Source organism: Hevea brasiliensis, chromosome 16 (genome assembly GCF_030052815.1).
Source record: "Hevea brasiliensis isolate MT/VB/25A 57/8 chromosome 16, ASM3005281v1, whole genome shotgun sequence".
In the NCBI taxonomy this organism is placed as follows: domain Eukaryota; kingdom Viridiplantae; phylum Streptophyta; class Magnoliopsida; order Malpighiales; family Euphorbiaceae; genus Hevea; species Hevea brasiliensis.
The window spans coordinates 62,135,677-62,152,526 of NC_079508.1; the positions used below are offsets into that span (position 1 = coordinate 62,135,677).

The 16,850-nt window shown below is 29.7% G+C and overlaps 2 protein-coding genes across 3 annotated transcripts; both read left to right on the plus strand.

Moving 5' to 3' along the window:
- Positions 1-5,549: 5,549 nt before the first annotated feature.
- LOC131174574 (uncharacterized) lies at positions 5,550-7,006 on the plus strand. Of its 2 annotated transcripts, XM_058138286.1 has the most exons (3): positions 5,550-6,069; positions 6,152-6,307; positions 6,752-7,006. In XM_058138286.1, the coding sequence occupies exons 1-3, from the start codon at positions 5,901-5,903 to the stop codon at positions 6,793-6,795; spliced, it is 369 nt and encodes a 122-aa protein (XP_057994269.1). In that variant the 5' UTR covers positions 5,550-5,900; the 3' UTR covers positions 6,796-7,006. The 2 variants fall into 2 exon arrangements, with proteins under 2 accessions (XP_057994269.1, XP_057994268.1); XM_058138285.1 differs by lacking the exon at positions 6,752-7,006 and having other exon boundaries at positions 6,152-6,435.
- Positions 7,007-10,765: 3,759 nt separating this feature from the next.
- LOC110659003 (protein DETOXIFICATION 2) lies at positions 10,766-13,719 on the plus strand. Its single transcript, XM_021816821.2, has 7 exons — positions 10,766-11,032; positions 11,575-12,119; positions 12,223-12,309; positions 12,401-12,457; positions 12,748-12,986; positions 13,147-13,352; positions 13,467-13,719. The coding sequence occupies exons 1-7, from the start codon at positions 10,793-10,795 to the stop codon at positions 13,524-13,526; spliced, it is 1,434 nt and encodes a 477-aa protein (XP_021672513.2). The 5' UTR covers positions 10,766-10,792; the 3' UTR covers positions 13,527-13,719.
- Positions 13,720-16,850: the final 3,131 nt, after the last annotated feature.

Here is a 16,850-nt window from a genome sequence, read left to right on the forward strand (position 1 = left end):
GAGCACATGATTGAGGCTTATCACTTCAACATAGGGTGCTTGTTTGTCATTACATTCATAGAGTTAAAATTTTTTTATAATAAAAATATTATTTTATATGTTATTAAAAAAATGATTTATAAAAAATTATTTTATTATTTTTATAATTAAAATTTATTAAGTTAATTTTAAATTATTTTAAATATTTTTTAATTAAAATATTAAAAAAAATAATTTTCTTAATAATAATTTTAAAAGCAATATCAAAGGGGATTTTACTAAAGCACACTATCCAATCCGTCAGATTTTTTTTTTTTTAATTCCATCCACACCCGAAAGGATTAATATTAATAGCCTAATTAAATATGTTTAAAATCAATTTTATATTAATATCTAAAAATTACAAAATGTAATTAAAAATAATAAAATTAAATTATAACTAGACTCAATAGCATTTGAATATAAAATTTTTAATAGAAAAATCAAGAATTTTATATTATACTGGGGATATTAGAAATATATAAAAATTTGATTTGCTAGGATATGTTTTCAGTATTTATATTCGATATGGGAAGGGATAAGATTTGTTAGACAAACTTATTAATTTCATTTTTCCCACATTTTATTCAAGTGGTTTGATCATAATTGCAACAACATGCTAGACTACAGTTGCTAGAATATTTTCTATCGGACAACACTAACATTTATTCATTCTCAGCTGCTCAAGTTTGGATTACACCACTTTTCAAGAAAACAATAATGAAGGTTACCCATCCATTTTTAATGCATTAATATAAGATCCATAATTATAATTTTGTACTTTCTTGAATTAAATCGATTTATATAACTAATAATTAATGTGGATTAAAGGGTTTTTAACAATGTGAAATAATTTTAATATTTTCAATTAATTTTAAAGGCAAAGTGAGAGGTTTTTCCTTCTATTACACTCTCTTCCCTCCTTTTACACTTTCCCTTGTTTTTTTTTTATTATTTTTGATTTTTTGAGAAAATAAGATCATTATTATATTTTCATTTCTAATATCTCTTAAATGAATTGTTATAAATAAAAAGTTGAAGATAAACTTTCTTCCACGAGTTTTTTTCTTTGCACATATCGAAGAAAACACACATTGAACAAAAATATTAATATGCTTTCTCCTAATATATTGAAAGACTACTTTCTCCATCATTCATCAATGAAAACTTGAATATACCATAGTATTTAAGGGAATAATATGTTTTCATATACTTAAAACTTGAATATACCAGAGTAGTTAGGAGAATAATATGTTTTCATACACTTTAATTATATATAAAGTATAATATTGATTAATTTATACATTAAAATTACATAATTGTACTTAATTTTAACATTAAACCAAAAATTAAGGATATATATAGTACCTATGGGTATATAGTATATTCTATACAAGTCTCATACAATATTTTGTAAGAGTATGAAATTTAATGACGCGTTGATAAGATAATTAATAGGAGTGACAATGGCTAGGAGTGACAAGATAAACTCTCCATCATTCATGAAAAATCATTCTATTTAAACCTGAATCTGAACCCAAACCAGATTAATATTTTCAATACTCGAACCCGTCCTAAATAGGATTAAAATTTATTCTCAATTACCCTAACTCGTTCCAAACCTGACTATTATTATCCAAAAGATACCCGAACCTATTAATTTTATATATTTTAATTAATAATCTGCATAAAAAATATTTTTTTATTAATGGTTTATATTTTAAAATTTAATAATTCCATAAAATAATTAAATTCTATTTTTTAAATAAAATATATAAAAATTATTAAAAAAACATATATTTTATATTTAATTAGTTATTTATGTAAATGAGTTCAGATAACAGATACCCTACATGCAAAATCCAAACCGACCCGTTCTCATCACGGATATTATTATTTAAACCTGAACTTGATTATATATTATCTAAACCCATCCTATTAAGGTTCGGTCGGGTCAGGTCGGGTACTCACAAATACTCGATTTATAGCTATTTCTAATAATTAAGGATTATATAGTACTTTATGAGTATGTAATTAAGTCTTACACAATATTTTAAATATTTATAATTTATGTGAATTAAAAAATAATGATATATTGATAAGATAATTAATGCTTATATAGAACTTATGAGTATATAGTAAAATCGATTTAAACTGTAATGACACATTGCTAAGATAATTAAAGCTTTCATAATATTTTATAAGTGTATAACTTAGTATTATATAGTATTTTATAAGAATATAATATATCATATTTAATAAATAATGATATATTGATAAAATAATTAAGACTTATAAGCTTACTTGTAAATATATAGTATAACTGATTTAAACTATAATAAAATGTTCATAAAAAGAATTAAGTTTTATATAGTATTTTATGTAATATATATGATTTAAAAAATAATAATACATTGATAAGATAATTAAGGCCTACATAACACTTCATGGATAAATAATTAAGTCTTATGTATTATTTTAAAAATATATAACATATCCGATTTAAAAAAATAATGAGTATATAGTAATTTATGAATATATATTTAACACCTAATAACACATTACTAGGATTAAAAAGTAAATTAAAATATATGTATAAAATTATGCATGACACTGTCATCATAAGCAGAATATGTTATAAGAAGTTAACATAATGCAACATTTATATTATAAAATATTAATTTACTAATATTTTGAAATATTTATATTGATTTTTATATCAAGCATGGTAATATAAAATCGTCATTAATTTATGAGGATTTTTCTTAAATAACTAATATAATTAAACACATATACAACAAGATAGTGAAAATAAGTTTATTATTTAAGTTATTAAATATACTTTAAAAAATGTAGAACAAAAAAAAAAAAAATTAACATTAAATATACACGTGAATAATGTTACACACATACAATAGAATAATACGTTGTCGTCCTATACAATAAGGTTGGATAAATTTTTCACTAAAAAAAAAGGTTGGATAAATTTTAATGGGGCCTTTATTATTATGTTACATTTTCAAAATTGTTTATTCATTCTCAAGGGTTTAATGACCAAGCGACTCTTCTTCAACTAAGCCAACAAGTGTAATCAGTGTTGGGAAAACCCAAATGACAGATAAGCCATTGGAAAACAAAATCTGTAGGTAAATATTATTCTCCCTCCATCTTCATTCATTGTAATAGAAAAAAACCTATTGTCTTCTTTGTGTTTCTACCCATTTGTATTTTCTAGTGCCGATATCCTTTCTTTCCTCTACTCTATATTCAATCATTCCAAATCAAAACCATTATCCCTCTTTTCATCTACATTAGAGACGATGATCGCAAATGGCTAGTGACCAGTGGAATTTCTACCACAAATACATTCCAGCACACAAAAATTGGGCCAACCATTGGCAGAAAATATAATTCTTCATGTGCAAGGAATGAAAGAACACTATTGGTTAGTGAAATTTAAGATAGAAACTATGCTAAATGATAGACTTAAGACATACCTTGGTGAAGGTATCATGCAAATAATAGAATGGTACTGGTTAAAACCACTTTTGATAATCTATTTTAAGGTAATATTACATAAACTTATGCATATAATTATGTTAATAAGAAATGGGTCTGAGATTAATTACAGAGTTTCACCTCTACCTCTTACTGATTTTGAGGATATTGATGACCATTCAACACCTGTTGTTGTGAAGATTTCTCAATCTGATGATGAAGATATTGCTGGTGATGATGATGAGGCTTAGGAAAATAATTAAGGCTTCATTTGTTTCACTGAAAATAACTTGTATATAGAAAATATTTTCTATAAAAAATATTTTTCGTTGTTTGTTTGTAATATTAAAATAATGATATATATTTATTTTATATTTGTATAAGTGTGTTCACATTTTAATAAAATTATCAAAATTTAGAAAATAAAAAATAACTTTCTCTTTTAAAAAATAAAAGTCATTTTCCCTAAAAATGACTTAGTTTTTTCTTTGACTAGGAAAATATTTTCTATTGACCAATTTTCCTAAGTGCCCCAAATACCAGAAAATGCAGAAAATGTTTTATAAAAAAATATTTTTCGTGAAACAAACAGAGCCTAAGTATTGCTTATTCTTCCTTTTTTTTCTGTTTTTTCATTTTTGAGGTTTAATCTTAATATCAAATAAAATCATTAACGTCAATTTTTGTTTGTAATTTTAACAGTTAGTAATTTGGAAATGTTGCCACCGCCACTTAAGGATCCTTGATTTGTATACTTAATGGACAAGTATGATTACAAATACAAAGTGGTGAGTATGGATGTTGATTATATAAATTTTGAATAATATGTATACAAAGATTTAGTTAATTTTGTGTTTTTCAATTGTTAAAATATAATATACCTATAGATTTTGCAAGGAATCATATTAGGGCTATGAGGAAAACACTCTATTTTTATTGCAATTTGGTGGAAAGGGTTTGGAAGTGTGAGTATGTGGCTAGAGAAAATGGTAACAACGTTATAAAGAAAGCAAGAATTGAGAATTGATGGTTTAAGTTCGTGTTTGCAAAATGGGATTATCCACTAGTAGGCAAAATTTTGTCCATGTAACAAAAAGATAGTAAAAAATTAAGTTTTAAACAATTAATAAGCAATAGCTTTGGTAAAAAATAATCATTTTCATTTAACATTTAATATTTCTTTGATAAAGACAAACCAATATACATCTCCAAACGAGAGCAGTTAATAATTTATTAACATTTGAATTATCAAATACATTCTATTCAACTCTAACTTCTACATTTGATGTTGATGTGTTATTACATAATGAAGCTTCTCCATTTGAAGATGATGTGACCTCTCCATTTGAAGTTAAACTTAAATTACTTTTCATCTTAAAAAAACAATTGTAAACTTTAATAGCATTTGTCTCAATTTCATAAGATTTATACAAGCTCTTGCTCACTCCAATAACATTAGTTATACATTCATGTCATGAAGTGTAAATTCTAGGATGAGTACCTTTAAAAATAACATAATACTTTTGAACTTTTTTCCTTTCCCGTAGGCTTGAATATGATAGATAGTCAAGTACAATGAAAAAGAACAATTGAAGGAAATCTTCTCCAAATTTTCAGATATTTAATTGCTTCAAGAAGAAAGAAAGAAAGAAAGAATATATCTCATTACTATGGCAAGACAAATGACATTGAATTACGAGGAAAGAGATGGGGCAATGACAATGTATGAAGATGAAGATGAAGATTCCCTAGATGAAGATGAAGATTCCCTACAAACTACGAAAATAAGTGGATGTCAATAAAAGCAAGGTGGAATAATAAGTGGATATGAAAAATATATTAAAAACAAAGAATGAGGAAAAAATAATGAAAAGAAGAATAAAGAGACAAAAGAAAATGGAAATGCACAATCTGTAATAACCCGAATTAATAATAATAATAATAATAATAATAATAATAATAATAATAATATAAATTTTAACAAATAAAGTTGTTTTGAAAACAACCAATCAGGTTACATGAAACTCCCATCCCTCACGTCCCTTCTTTCCCGAGCATTCTTCCTCCCATTTCTCCATGAACGCCGGCCAAACTTCAAGGCCCATCAATGGTGAAGCACTCCAGCAAGACCAGTGAACACCGGCAGCCCCAAAACAAAACCTGCAGTTTGATGATGACAGAGGCAAGAGAGGATGGGTAGCTCTTGATTTCGGGTTGACACGCGCAAGGAAGAATGAACCTTCTCCGACTACCACTAGCCACGTCCAGTAGCCTTTAGCCGTGAGACCTTCGGAGTTGAGTTCCCCACAATCCCAGCTCCACTTCTCAACCAGTAGCAGCTCCGGTGGTAGCTGGAATCACGCAAATCAAGGTAGAGAGGGAAAATGGGTATGGCAGCAAATTTCCGACCACTTTTCCGGCGATCCGACCGTCGGATTGGAAATCCGAGGCCACCGATGGACTCAAGACGACGAGATCTTCGGGATAGGACTGGTCCCGCTCCGATCGAACACCGTTTGAAAAAGGCGATAATCGGACGGTCCAGATCGCTTGGTGAGATTTTCGAACTTTTTCGATTTCTAAAATTTAAAAATAATTTTATGATAATTATTAACAAAATTTGAACTTAATTTAGGTGCGATTGGATCGAGGATAGCTCATCGGCGTCGGGACTGCATTTTCAAACAAATTCGGCTGCCCGACGGCCAATCTCAGAACGTGGTCAATATTACAGTCAATCCTAGCATTTTCAGACGTTCTGGACGCGTTCCAGGTGTCAGAATTGGCATAGGTAAACCCGAACTCCAAGTTGCTCATTTTCGGCTAATATCGATTTAGAATAAAATTCATAAAATATTCGTGGATTATCGAAAAATTATAATTCCTTTTGCAATAGTCATATAATATTATTAAGGACCGTGAGGTGAAATTTTAGAATTTTTAGAGCTTGTTTGAGTGGATTTTGGCAAAATGTCAATTATAGGGACTAAAACGTAATTTTTAAGATTTTGAGTATTATCTGATTTGGAGGGCCCAGGAGGGGCCATGTGATGTTGATGAGATGTGATTATGGAAATTGAGAATTTAGAAGTGTTATTTGAGTCTTTTTGCAGGTTGGGTAGGTCCCAGGTATAGGAAAAATTCTGCCGGATTTTCGGCATGAATTAGGCTGTCTATTGCTTCTTTAGAGTTTTATCTTAACTTAGTACTAATAAATTTATAATTTAATTATTAGGTGATCGATGTCAGCTATTTTTCTGCATCCAGCAGCCACAATAGTCATCGGTGTACTGTGAGTAAAATATTAATTTTAATTGTAATTTCGATATTATTATATGTTCAAGTATGCCCATGCATCACTTATATGCATATATTTATGTAGTTAAACTCTAGGCACGATTTATGTTGCATTCATAACTGTTAGCGTGCCATGGATGTTGTTGTGGTAATTTGGAGCAGTGTGCGTGCATTGGCGTGCGTGTGATGTGGTGTGGACTATGGATAGGATGGGTAGACACGGCTTGAGATCTTATTTGGGACCGGTCCTTGGGTAGACACGGCTTGAGTTCTTCATTGGGACCCGATTTGGTTATTAAGTGGAAGTCCGAGCTGAGTTCTTCGCTGGCACCAGGTTGGATTTAAGAGAGCTGTATAGGGGATCAGCTCCCATATATTATGATTGATGTTACAGGGTGCGTGAGTGCTCCAAATTACCTTTTTGATGTTATGATGTGAAAATGTTTTTGATGTTGCATTTCACTCTACAGGGTGCATTAGTTTTAGATAGTTATAGAGATTATGGTTAAAATTGATATTTTACTCTCTGAGTCGAACGCTCACTCCTGTTCAATATTTTTCCAGGCCACAGGAGGAGTTATTTTACAGAGCAACCTGTTTTCTTCCTCGCAGGTTTAACGTCGATTACTTAATTGTTTTAATATCTTTTCTAATTAAAAATCTAGAACTTCGCATGTGTTAGTAATAGTGTGAACCTTATTAGGAATCGTGTAATTTAAATTTTTCAGATTAATAAATGAAGATTTGTATGGTATTTAAATAGTTTGTAAAATGAGGTAATAGGATTGAGCCGGGCTCCCCTAATTTTAGTCTCTGATGATTTCTGGGCTAAGATGGCCCGAAATAAAATTATAACAGTTTAATTTAAATTATTTTTATATGCATATTGGGCCTAAATTGTGGGCTTGGTTATGGGTTGAGGAATAGATAGGCTTACTACGGGCCTCGGGGGCTTTAGGCTGGCCCAGGTCCTAGTGCCGGTCCGACCCATAGGTTAGGTCGTGACACAATCAATCTTCCATTGCTATATAAATGAAAAAGGTAAAAAAATTAAGAACAAGAAAATAAGAGAGGGAGATGAGACATGTAAAGCATAGGAAAAGAGAGAGGCACCAGTAGATGAACCATAAATTGACATTAGGAGAGTGGGTGAAGATTTTATAATTTTGCTTTCTCTTAAAAAAATAGCAATCACTTTCAATTGAAATTAAGAAAATAGCTTATAAATTTTAAGATTTTTTTTTTAAATACACATTAATAAATTTATTTTTACTTATGATTTTAACTTTTTAATTTTACTAACTTCAATTTTAATTAATTCACTATTCAAACCATAAAGTAATTACTTTATAAATTCACAATTTATGCATGAATATAATTATCAACATAAAACGCAAGTTGTTATAATTTAATAAAAATTTTCACCAAATTTTACGTCTATCTATAATAAATATCAAAATTAATAAAGAGCCTATAAATAAAATTATCAAATTGAATTATGAAATAAAATGAAAAAAAGAAAAAGAAGAATAGTAATAGATAATGGGTGAGAAAGAAAATTGAGTTTTGAGTCTTAAATCTTAAGATCTTGAACTTATAGAGTGTATATATAAGCATAAGTAATTATGACTTGTTATTTTGATGGATTAAAATATCTATTTAATTAAGAGTTTAAATTATGAAATGCGTCAAGAAAAATAATTTGAAATTCAAATTTCAAAAATTTCAAATTTTGTACATTTTTTTTAAATCTGTAAAAAGATAATAAAATAACAATATAAAAAATTTTAATGTAAAATTATAAAAATCTCCCAATTGATTCACATTTAACATGAATCAATGTGGTCCATAAAGCACTACTCCTTCCAATGATGCCCATTTGATAGGATCAAATTTAGCATCTCTTTAATACACTACAAGACATTTTCGTTCGCTGTAAAGATGGGTGCAGATGCTGGTCTCATGCTCTCATCAGATTATTTTATTGTTATCAATTAAGAAATAATGGAGATATCTCACTTCCATAAATTGTATTAATAAAATTCAAACTTGAAGAAGCTAGCAAGCCAAATTAATAAAAGTGTCAGGAATCTTGAGCAAAATCACGAAGAAGCTGGCTAACCAAATTAATTAAACTCTGTTGGTTGGAAGACTAATAAATTGCTATAAAAAGACACCCGAAATCAACCCATAAAGCAGTGTTAGACAGAATAACCTTTGTCTTACGGGTTTCAGTATATGATTCTATGATAGTTTCAATACATATTCTATGATCTACACGTATATGAATCGGCTTTATCTCCACGCCACTGGGACATATGTGCAAGCATAAAATCAGGGACTCAGAGAAATCTCCCCTCAAATATATTAAAATGCAAGCACAAATAGTTATCATACTTGGGGCAAAGCCGGCAATAATTAAAAAAAATTTGAAAAATCTAAATTTATTTTAGATTATATACAACTCAACTCAACTCAACTAAGCCTTTATCCCAAAAATTTAGATTATATGATAAGAAATTATTAGATTGGATTGAATTTAATTTTTAATAATAATTTTTAATTAAATTTTAATTTATAAATATAAAAATTTGAATAGTTATTGAATTTTTATATTTATTTAATGACAAGAAGTAAATTTAATGTTGTAAATTATAAATTATTAAGATTCAATAGAAAATTTAGGAGGGTAATAGATGAGAAATAAAATTTATTATACATATTTAAGATTTTTTTAATAAATATATAGAAAAATTAATATAAAAAGATGAGAAATCAATTAATTAAAAAATAAAATTTAATATACCGATTAAAAAATTTTTAAAACTAGTTGAGGGCCAAAACTAGGGGAAGGCCATGGCCGCCCCTCCGCCATTGGTCATACCTAGGCTAATCTTAAAAACTAAAATAAAACGGCTTGTGGGTTCCACAAAAATTCTGCCAACCTTGTGTTAAGAGTCAGCTTCGTCGTAAACTCAAGGCCTACTTAGAATTGCCGTTGAAATTATTATTTAAAAAATTATTATTTTTAGATATATTAATTAAAAAATATTAAAAAATAATTTAAAATTAAATATAATAAATTTTAATTATAAAAATATTAAATAATAAAATATATATTTTTTTAATTATTATTTTTAATAACATTTAAAATAAAACTTTTATTAAAAAAATAATTTTAAACTTTCAAACGCGCATGCGGTTTGCTTGTTTGTTGGGATTGAGTCAGCTTCCATTTTTCTTTCTTTTAGTTTTTCAGAAAGAAATTCAAGACAGCACCATCCTGCACTAACAGAGAAGCTAAAAGTGGAGGGTGATTGGCGACCCATCCCACAACTAACGAACAATATTTTAATTTGAGGATAACGAGACAAAGCCATACCAATTTTATGAATGATATGGCGTCTAGTTCCCAAGGAGGGGAAGCTAGAGAGGAGAACGTACAATTGAACTATCTGTTTGGAATCAGATCAGCTTTGCTTTTTAATTAAATAAAAAAAAATATAATTGATCGTTTAAGGTAAATTTATGATATGTTTTTTTAATTAATTATGATTTAATTATGTTAAAAAATATTTAAAAAATATTTAAAAATTCTGAATATATTAAATAATATAATTTTAAAATCGTTTAGAAATTAAATTAAATTTAATTAATTAATGCGTGTAATCTAAAAAAATAAAAATAAAAACTTATCATGTTATGTTGTAACAACAAAAAGACTAATAGAATTCATACAAATTAATCATCGCAAACTGGACTAATTAATTGTCCAGTGTTCATATATGTTAATCACAACTGAACAAAAGAATCATCAGCTCAATAATGATGCCGTTTATCAAGTATTTATTTTTTAATATTATGACTTCTGAAAGATACGAGGAGTAAATTTTTGTACGGTACCACGTAAACTTGACATTTCTTAATTGTATATATAAATTATAAGGCGATTTGGGGTTTCAAAATAAGAGATGCTGTGATGGAAGAGGCAGCAGGCAGAAGTAGAGAAGAGAGGAAATGGGCAATAACAAGGGATGGATTTATGGAAGAAGTAAAGACGTCAAGCTATATAGCTGCACCCATGGTGGCGGTTTCGGTGTTGCAGTATCTGCTGCAAGTTGTGTCGGTGGTGATGGTGGGACATCTTGATGATCAGCTCGCCCTCTCCGGCGTTGCCATTGCTACTTCCCTCACCAATGTTGTTGGATTCAGCCTTCTTGTGAGTCTTTTTTTTCTTCTTTTCCTTTTGGTTTCTTTTATTGAGACTAATGATTGTCCTTTCAATCTTGAACTTCTTGTCCTTTGTTCATTCATCCAAAAAAAGTCGCCTTTCTTCTTGCATTTGAACAAATAATGTTTACAATGTTATTCACTCTTGATCCCATGAGCGACTCAGTTTTTGGTCCTAACAATGCTTACAATATTATAACACAATTTATTCTATATTCAAGTACCCAAAAAAAAAATAATAAATAAAATAAACTTGATTACTTTTCATTTGCTTCGATTTCTTTTTTAAAAATTGGATTTTGATTTCTACCATGTTGATGCAAACATATGATTGTGATGAACTTGTATAATTAAGCTCAATTACTCATTGAATCCTCCCGCAATTAAGATAATTATAATCTATCATTTATAAAAAGCACACTTAATTGATTGATGGGTCTCAATCCTGGTAAATTTTCCTATTTGAGCTTCTATTCTTTTTACACAATTACTTTTGGTTGATTGAAAACTGAGGCTGTAACTGTTAAGCAGTCAGGAATGGCAGGTGCATTGGAAACTCTATGTGGTCAAGCTTATGGAGCTGAACAATATCACAAGCTTGGAACCTACACTTACTCTGCTATAATCTCTCTGATCATGATTTGCCCTCCAATATGCCTGCCCTGGATTTTCATGGACAAATTACTTCCTCTCATAGGGCAAGACCCTTTAATCTCACATGAAGCTTGCAAATACTCAATATGGCTAATCCCTGCACTGTTTGGAAGTGCAATCCTTAAGCCTTTAACTCGATTTCTTCAGACACAAACTGTGATTCTTCCAATGCTTTTGAGCTCCCTTTTAATTCTATTTTTCCATACAACTGCCTGTTGGACTTTCATATTTAAGCTAGAACTAGGATACAAGGGTGCAGCTTTAGCCTTCGGTTTGTCGATTTGGCTAAACGTCTTTCTGCTTGGATTTTATGTGAAGTGCTCTTCAAACTGCGAGAAAACTCGAACGCCACTTTCGAGAGATGCATTTCTTGGTATTGGAGAGTTCTTTCGCTTGGGAGTCCCTTCTGCTGTAATGGTTTGGTAATTCTCCTTTTGAAAAAAATAATAATAAATCAAGAACCTTTTTTCTTTTTTTTCTTTTTTTCCTTCTGCTGACATAAATTTTGTTCTAATGTCATTGTAGTCTTAAATGGTGGTCCATGGAGCTGCTAACGTTGCTTTCTGGTCTTTTACCAAATGCAAAATTGGAGACTTCTGTTCTTTCTATATGGTCTGCTTCATTTGTGCATTTCATCATATCTGCGTTAACAGATTGGAGAATTTTAAACAACATGCTAATTCTGATTCCCTTTTTTTCACAGCCTTACAATTTCCACATTGCACTTCACTATACCATATGGATTTGGAGCTGCAGCAAGGTGTTCCTCTTAACCTGATTTTTGCTACATATTTATTGATTTTGCAGTAAATTAATGAGGTCCATAATGTGTATCAACTCTAATCTTTGATGAAAAAAGACTAGTAATTTGGAATGAGAAAACCATAAGAAACTTAATCAATGTTTGTGTAAAAAAGAGAAACTTGATCAAAGGAGGTGTGCAGTGTGGGTGAAGAACATAACCATTTACTAGGTAGGACATTGAATTATGTTCATCTTTGCTGGGAAATTCCATTGATTGCTAAAACCAAAGCACAATTCTGTCTGTAGTACTCGAGTTTCTAATGAACTAGGCGCTGGAAATCCTCATTCAGCTCGATTGGCTGTGGTGGTGGCAATTTGTCTTGCTGGAGCAGAGGCAGTTATTGTAAGCACAAGTCTGTTTTTTTGCCGCCATTTCTTAGGATATGCTTACAGCAACGACAAGCAGGTTGTGGATTATGTCTCAATCATGGCTCCACTAATTTGCCTCTCTGTTATTATGGACAGTTTGCAAGCTGTCCTTTCTGGTTAGTTCAAGTACTTATTTCATTGCCTTTTAAATTGCTGTCAGAAACCTGATCCACAGACAAGGACGTCAAATCCTTATTAAGGAGGATTTGGGAAAATGTAGGAATATGAATTTTTTTCCAAAAAAAGAAAACTATGTTTTGTCTTGTTTTGGCTCAGGTGTTGCTAGAGGGTGCGGATGGCAGCATATAGGAGCTTATATTAATCTTGGCGCATTTTACCTGTGTGGACTTCCAGTGGGTGCTGTGCTTGGCTTTGCTGCTCACTTAAGGGGAAAAGGACTTTGGATTGGAATAGTAGCTGGATCAATGGTGCAATCAACTCTTCTTTCTCTTATTACTGGCTCTACAAATTGGAAAAAACAGGTTCTCGTTCCAAATTCTCTTTCTTCTGATTTCTGCAGTTATATTATTTACTTTGTTGGATGTTAATGTTAGGTTTTAACCAACTTTATATGAAAATTTTGGTATCTCTTGCAGGTAAACAGGGCAAGGGAGAGGATTTTTCAGAGATGTTCTGTGGAGAATCAGGAAAACTGAGTAATGAATTTGCATGACGTTTGCGTACAGTCATTTCCTATTTCAAATTTGAATTTAATTATTAAAAATTCTTGTACCTAACTTTTTAAGCTTATCATAATTTTAAATAAGATCACTATAATGTACATGTGTAAATTGAATGAGTGTATAAATTAAATAATAATTCTTTGATTTCAATTCGATTTTAATTTTATTTAATTCCAACTGTTCTACACCGATCTATGTGCTGCCATTACCGATACTTACAATATGACTATCAGTTTACTGATCTTATTATAATTTTATTATTATTTAAAAAAAAAAAAAAAAAAAGCTGTAAAATTTGTCGAGTAAAAGAAAAATCTTAAACTATGGGTTCAACATGATAAATTAATAGAAAGCCATGGGCTTTGCTTGAATTGAGCTATTCAACTCGAAATTGCAATGGGAAATTTGAAGCATGCAAATGTACATAATAATCAAGAAGTCTATTATTGTTTTCAAATAAGTACATACAATACGTCTGTCTAAATTAATATACCTTCGTAACAAGTGGACATAGTTACAACTCGAAAAAGAAGCTAAAGAAACACATACATATATTTTATTGTGTACTAATAAGGAGGCGGAGGCGAATGATAAGGTGGAGGAGGACCTGGTGGTGGTGGTGCAAAAGGGTCTGGAGGTGGAGGACCAGGCGGCGGTGGTGCAGAAGGGTCAGGTGGTGGTGGAGGTGGATGATACAAACCTGGTGGTGGGGGAGCAAAAGGATCGGGTGGAGGTGGAGGGTGTGCAAAAGGTGGAGGTGGCATTGGAGGCCCTGGTGGAGGAGGACCGGGAGGAGGAGGAGGATGCCTGTGATGTGTCATTGGGCTTGAGATGAAATCGTGTTGCTCTGAAATGGAATTTAATGAGGAGTTTGGACATCCTTAAAAAGGAAGGAAAAGAAAAAAAACAAGGTTCATTGGACGAGTAGTTGTGAAGTGGAAAGGTGGTTCAAAGGCGTCACATTTCACAACAAACATAATATATTATCTGCCAATCCAACTTAATCCTTTCATAACACGTTATGATATTTCAACTTCGCTTCTTAAAAACAAAATGATCTAATTGTCACAAAATCCATAATAATATTAAATCATCATAATGAGAATTTATGTGGACCCTAGTATCTTCCCCATAAGCACACGTATTTAACAGCAAGCATATACAATGTGTAGGCCTCATAGACCATTGAGTTTGATAACCCTCAACATGAAATTTTCTTTTGTAAATTTGATCTTAATTGCAACCAATGCTTAACGACTTTAATATTATTAACATAAAAATTTATTAGTATTTATAATATTTAAGCAATAGCCCTTATATATAAAGATTTTATATTTTATTTATGGATGAATTTCATATGAATTTCATTGAAAATGCTAGTTAGATTTGAAATTTAATGAGAAATAATTAATAATAAAGATGGAGAAAAAGATAACAATCAAACTGCAGGTTTCAACATTAATAATAATAATAATAATAATAGAAGGAGATAAGGATAATAATTAAATAAAAATAAATAAAGTGAATGAAAAACAAGGCTAAATAAATGGATAAATAATCCCAGTCCTGCAGCTGCATTATATAACAAGAAAACCCAATCCAAGGATACAAGCCCATTATTCCAGAAATTTAAAGCCATGCCCAATGGAATAGGCCTGGTCTAAATTCGCCTTCCCGGAATTGCTCGACTCGCTTCTTTTTTAAAAAAAAAAATATATATATATATATATATATATATATATATATATATATATATATACACACACAATATCCCATTCATGTTAAAATCTCCTAGTGCAATGCTAAACAATTATTAGAATACTAAAAATTTTTAATTAATAATATTAGAGTTTAAACTTGTAAAGTCTCGAGTTTAAACTTCAATTAGAGTCAATTGGACAAAATATATATTAATTATATATGTTATTATTATCAAATTATCATTAGTAATAAAATTTTTAATATTAAAATATTTATCTTAATAATATTAAAATTATCTTTAAATTATAAATTTAATCTTCAATTATAAATCAAAACCTAATAAAAAAAAATTCTATATTGAGTGGATATTTACACGATATGATGCATAAGTCCTCCAAAGTTAACAAAAAAAAAAAAAAAATGCAGGACCTTCATGAGTTGATTATTTAGAAAGAAGAAAAATAAAATCCTTCACAGGTCATGGATTGTTAACGCAGCACTACTGGTGTAAATTATAAGAGCTTCTAGAAGTCCTTATGTTAATTCTATATAGGGCAGAGAATGATAGAACAAATACATGAGATGACTATGAAGAACCAGTGGACTAATGTTCTCTACATATACACCATTCCTTTTATATGTTCATCTAATCATTCGTATAAAGGAATATTTGTTCCATTGAAAATGCTTCTTTTAAGCGTCCCATTCTATTATTCCCAACAATATGGAAGGCACAACATATTTTTAAGGATGGCAATGGTTGGAGTATCTATCCTAATTGAATATTAAATTTAAGATGAATTTAAATTTAAAAAATAATAAATAATTTTAATTAAATTCAAGAATGAATATACATTAATATATGCATAATAATTAAATAAACAGATGACAGTGATGAGCTTTATTGTATTTTATTATAAATTATAGAATATACTTTTAAGTGAAATAATTGCCAATTAAATACGAAACATATTAAGATATGGGCATATATGATGAGAGGGAGAGAGAGAGGTGACGAACTGAAATTCAAGTGGCGTGCTGTATTATTAATTAGATTCTAAAGAATGGAAGAAGGAAACATGATGCACCATTTCGATGGATGATTTCATGAATTCTCCACTTACCCATTACAATTCCATAAGCCTCCATAAATTGGATGTGATTTTGATTCTTTATCTTTTGAATATACCATCACATTGTCACTTGCCCTATGGAACTTTTTATATTGGCCGGTGGCACTCTATCCAAAAATTTACTTCTCTAATTAAGTATTTTATTATGAAAATTAAAATTAATTATCGGTATTGATGAACTTTAGCTTCATAACAATAAAATTATTTTTAAAATTATGAATTCAAAATTAATTATATAAAAAAATAGTATTAATTATTAGTTTTTTATTAGAATTAAAAAAAAAACTATTTATGCAGCCTAATATGGGCGGAATTTTTAAGTCCATTAACTTTCCCTCGCTTGTGTCCTGATTAATGATTGTGTAGATCACTCACTTTATGATCGAAGATATGCTTTTGTTAAAGCCTCTGGTGGGCTCTCTCTTAATTAAGCCTGAGCTGAGTTAATCCTCGCCAACTGGAT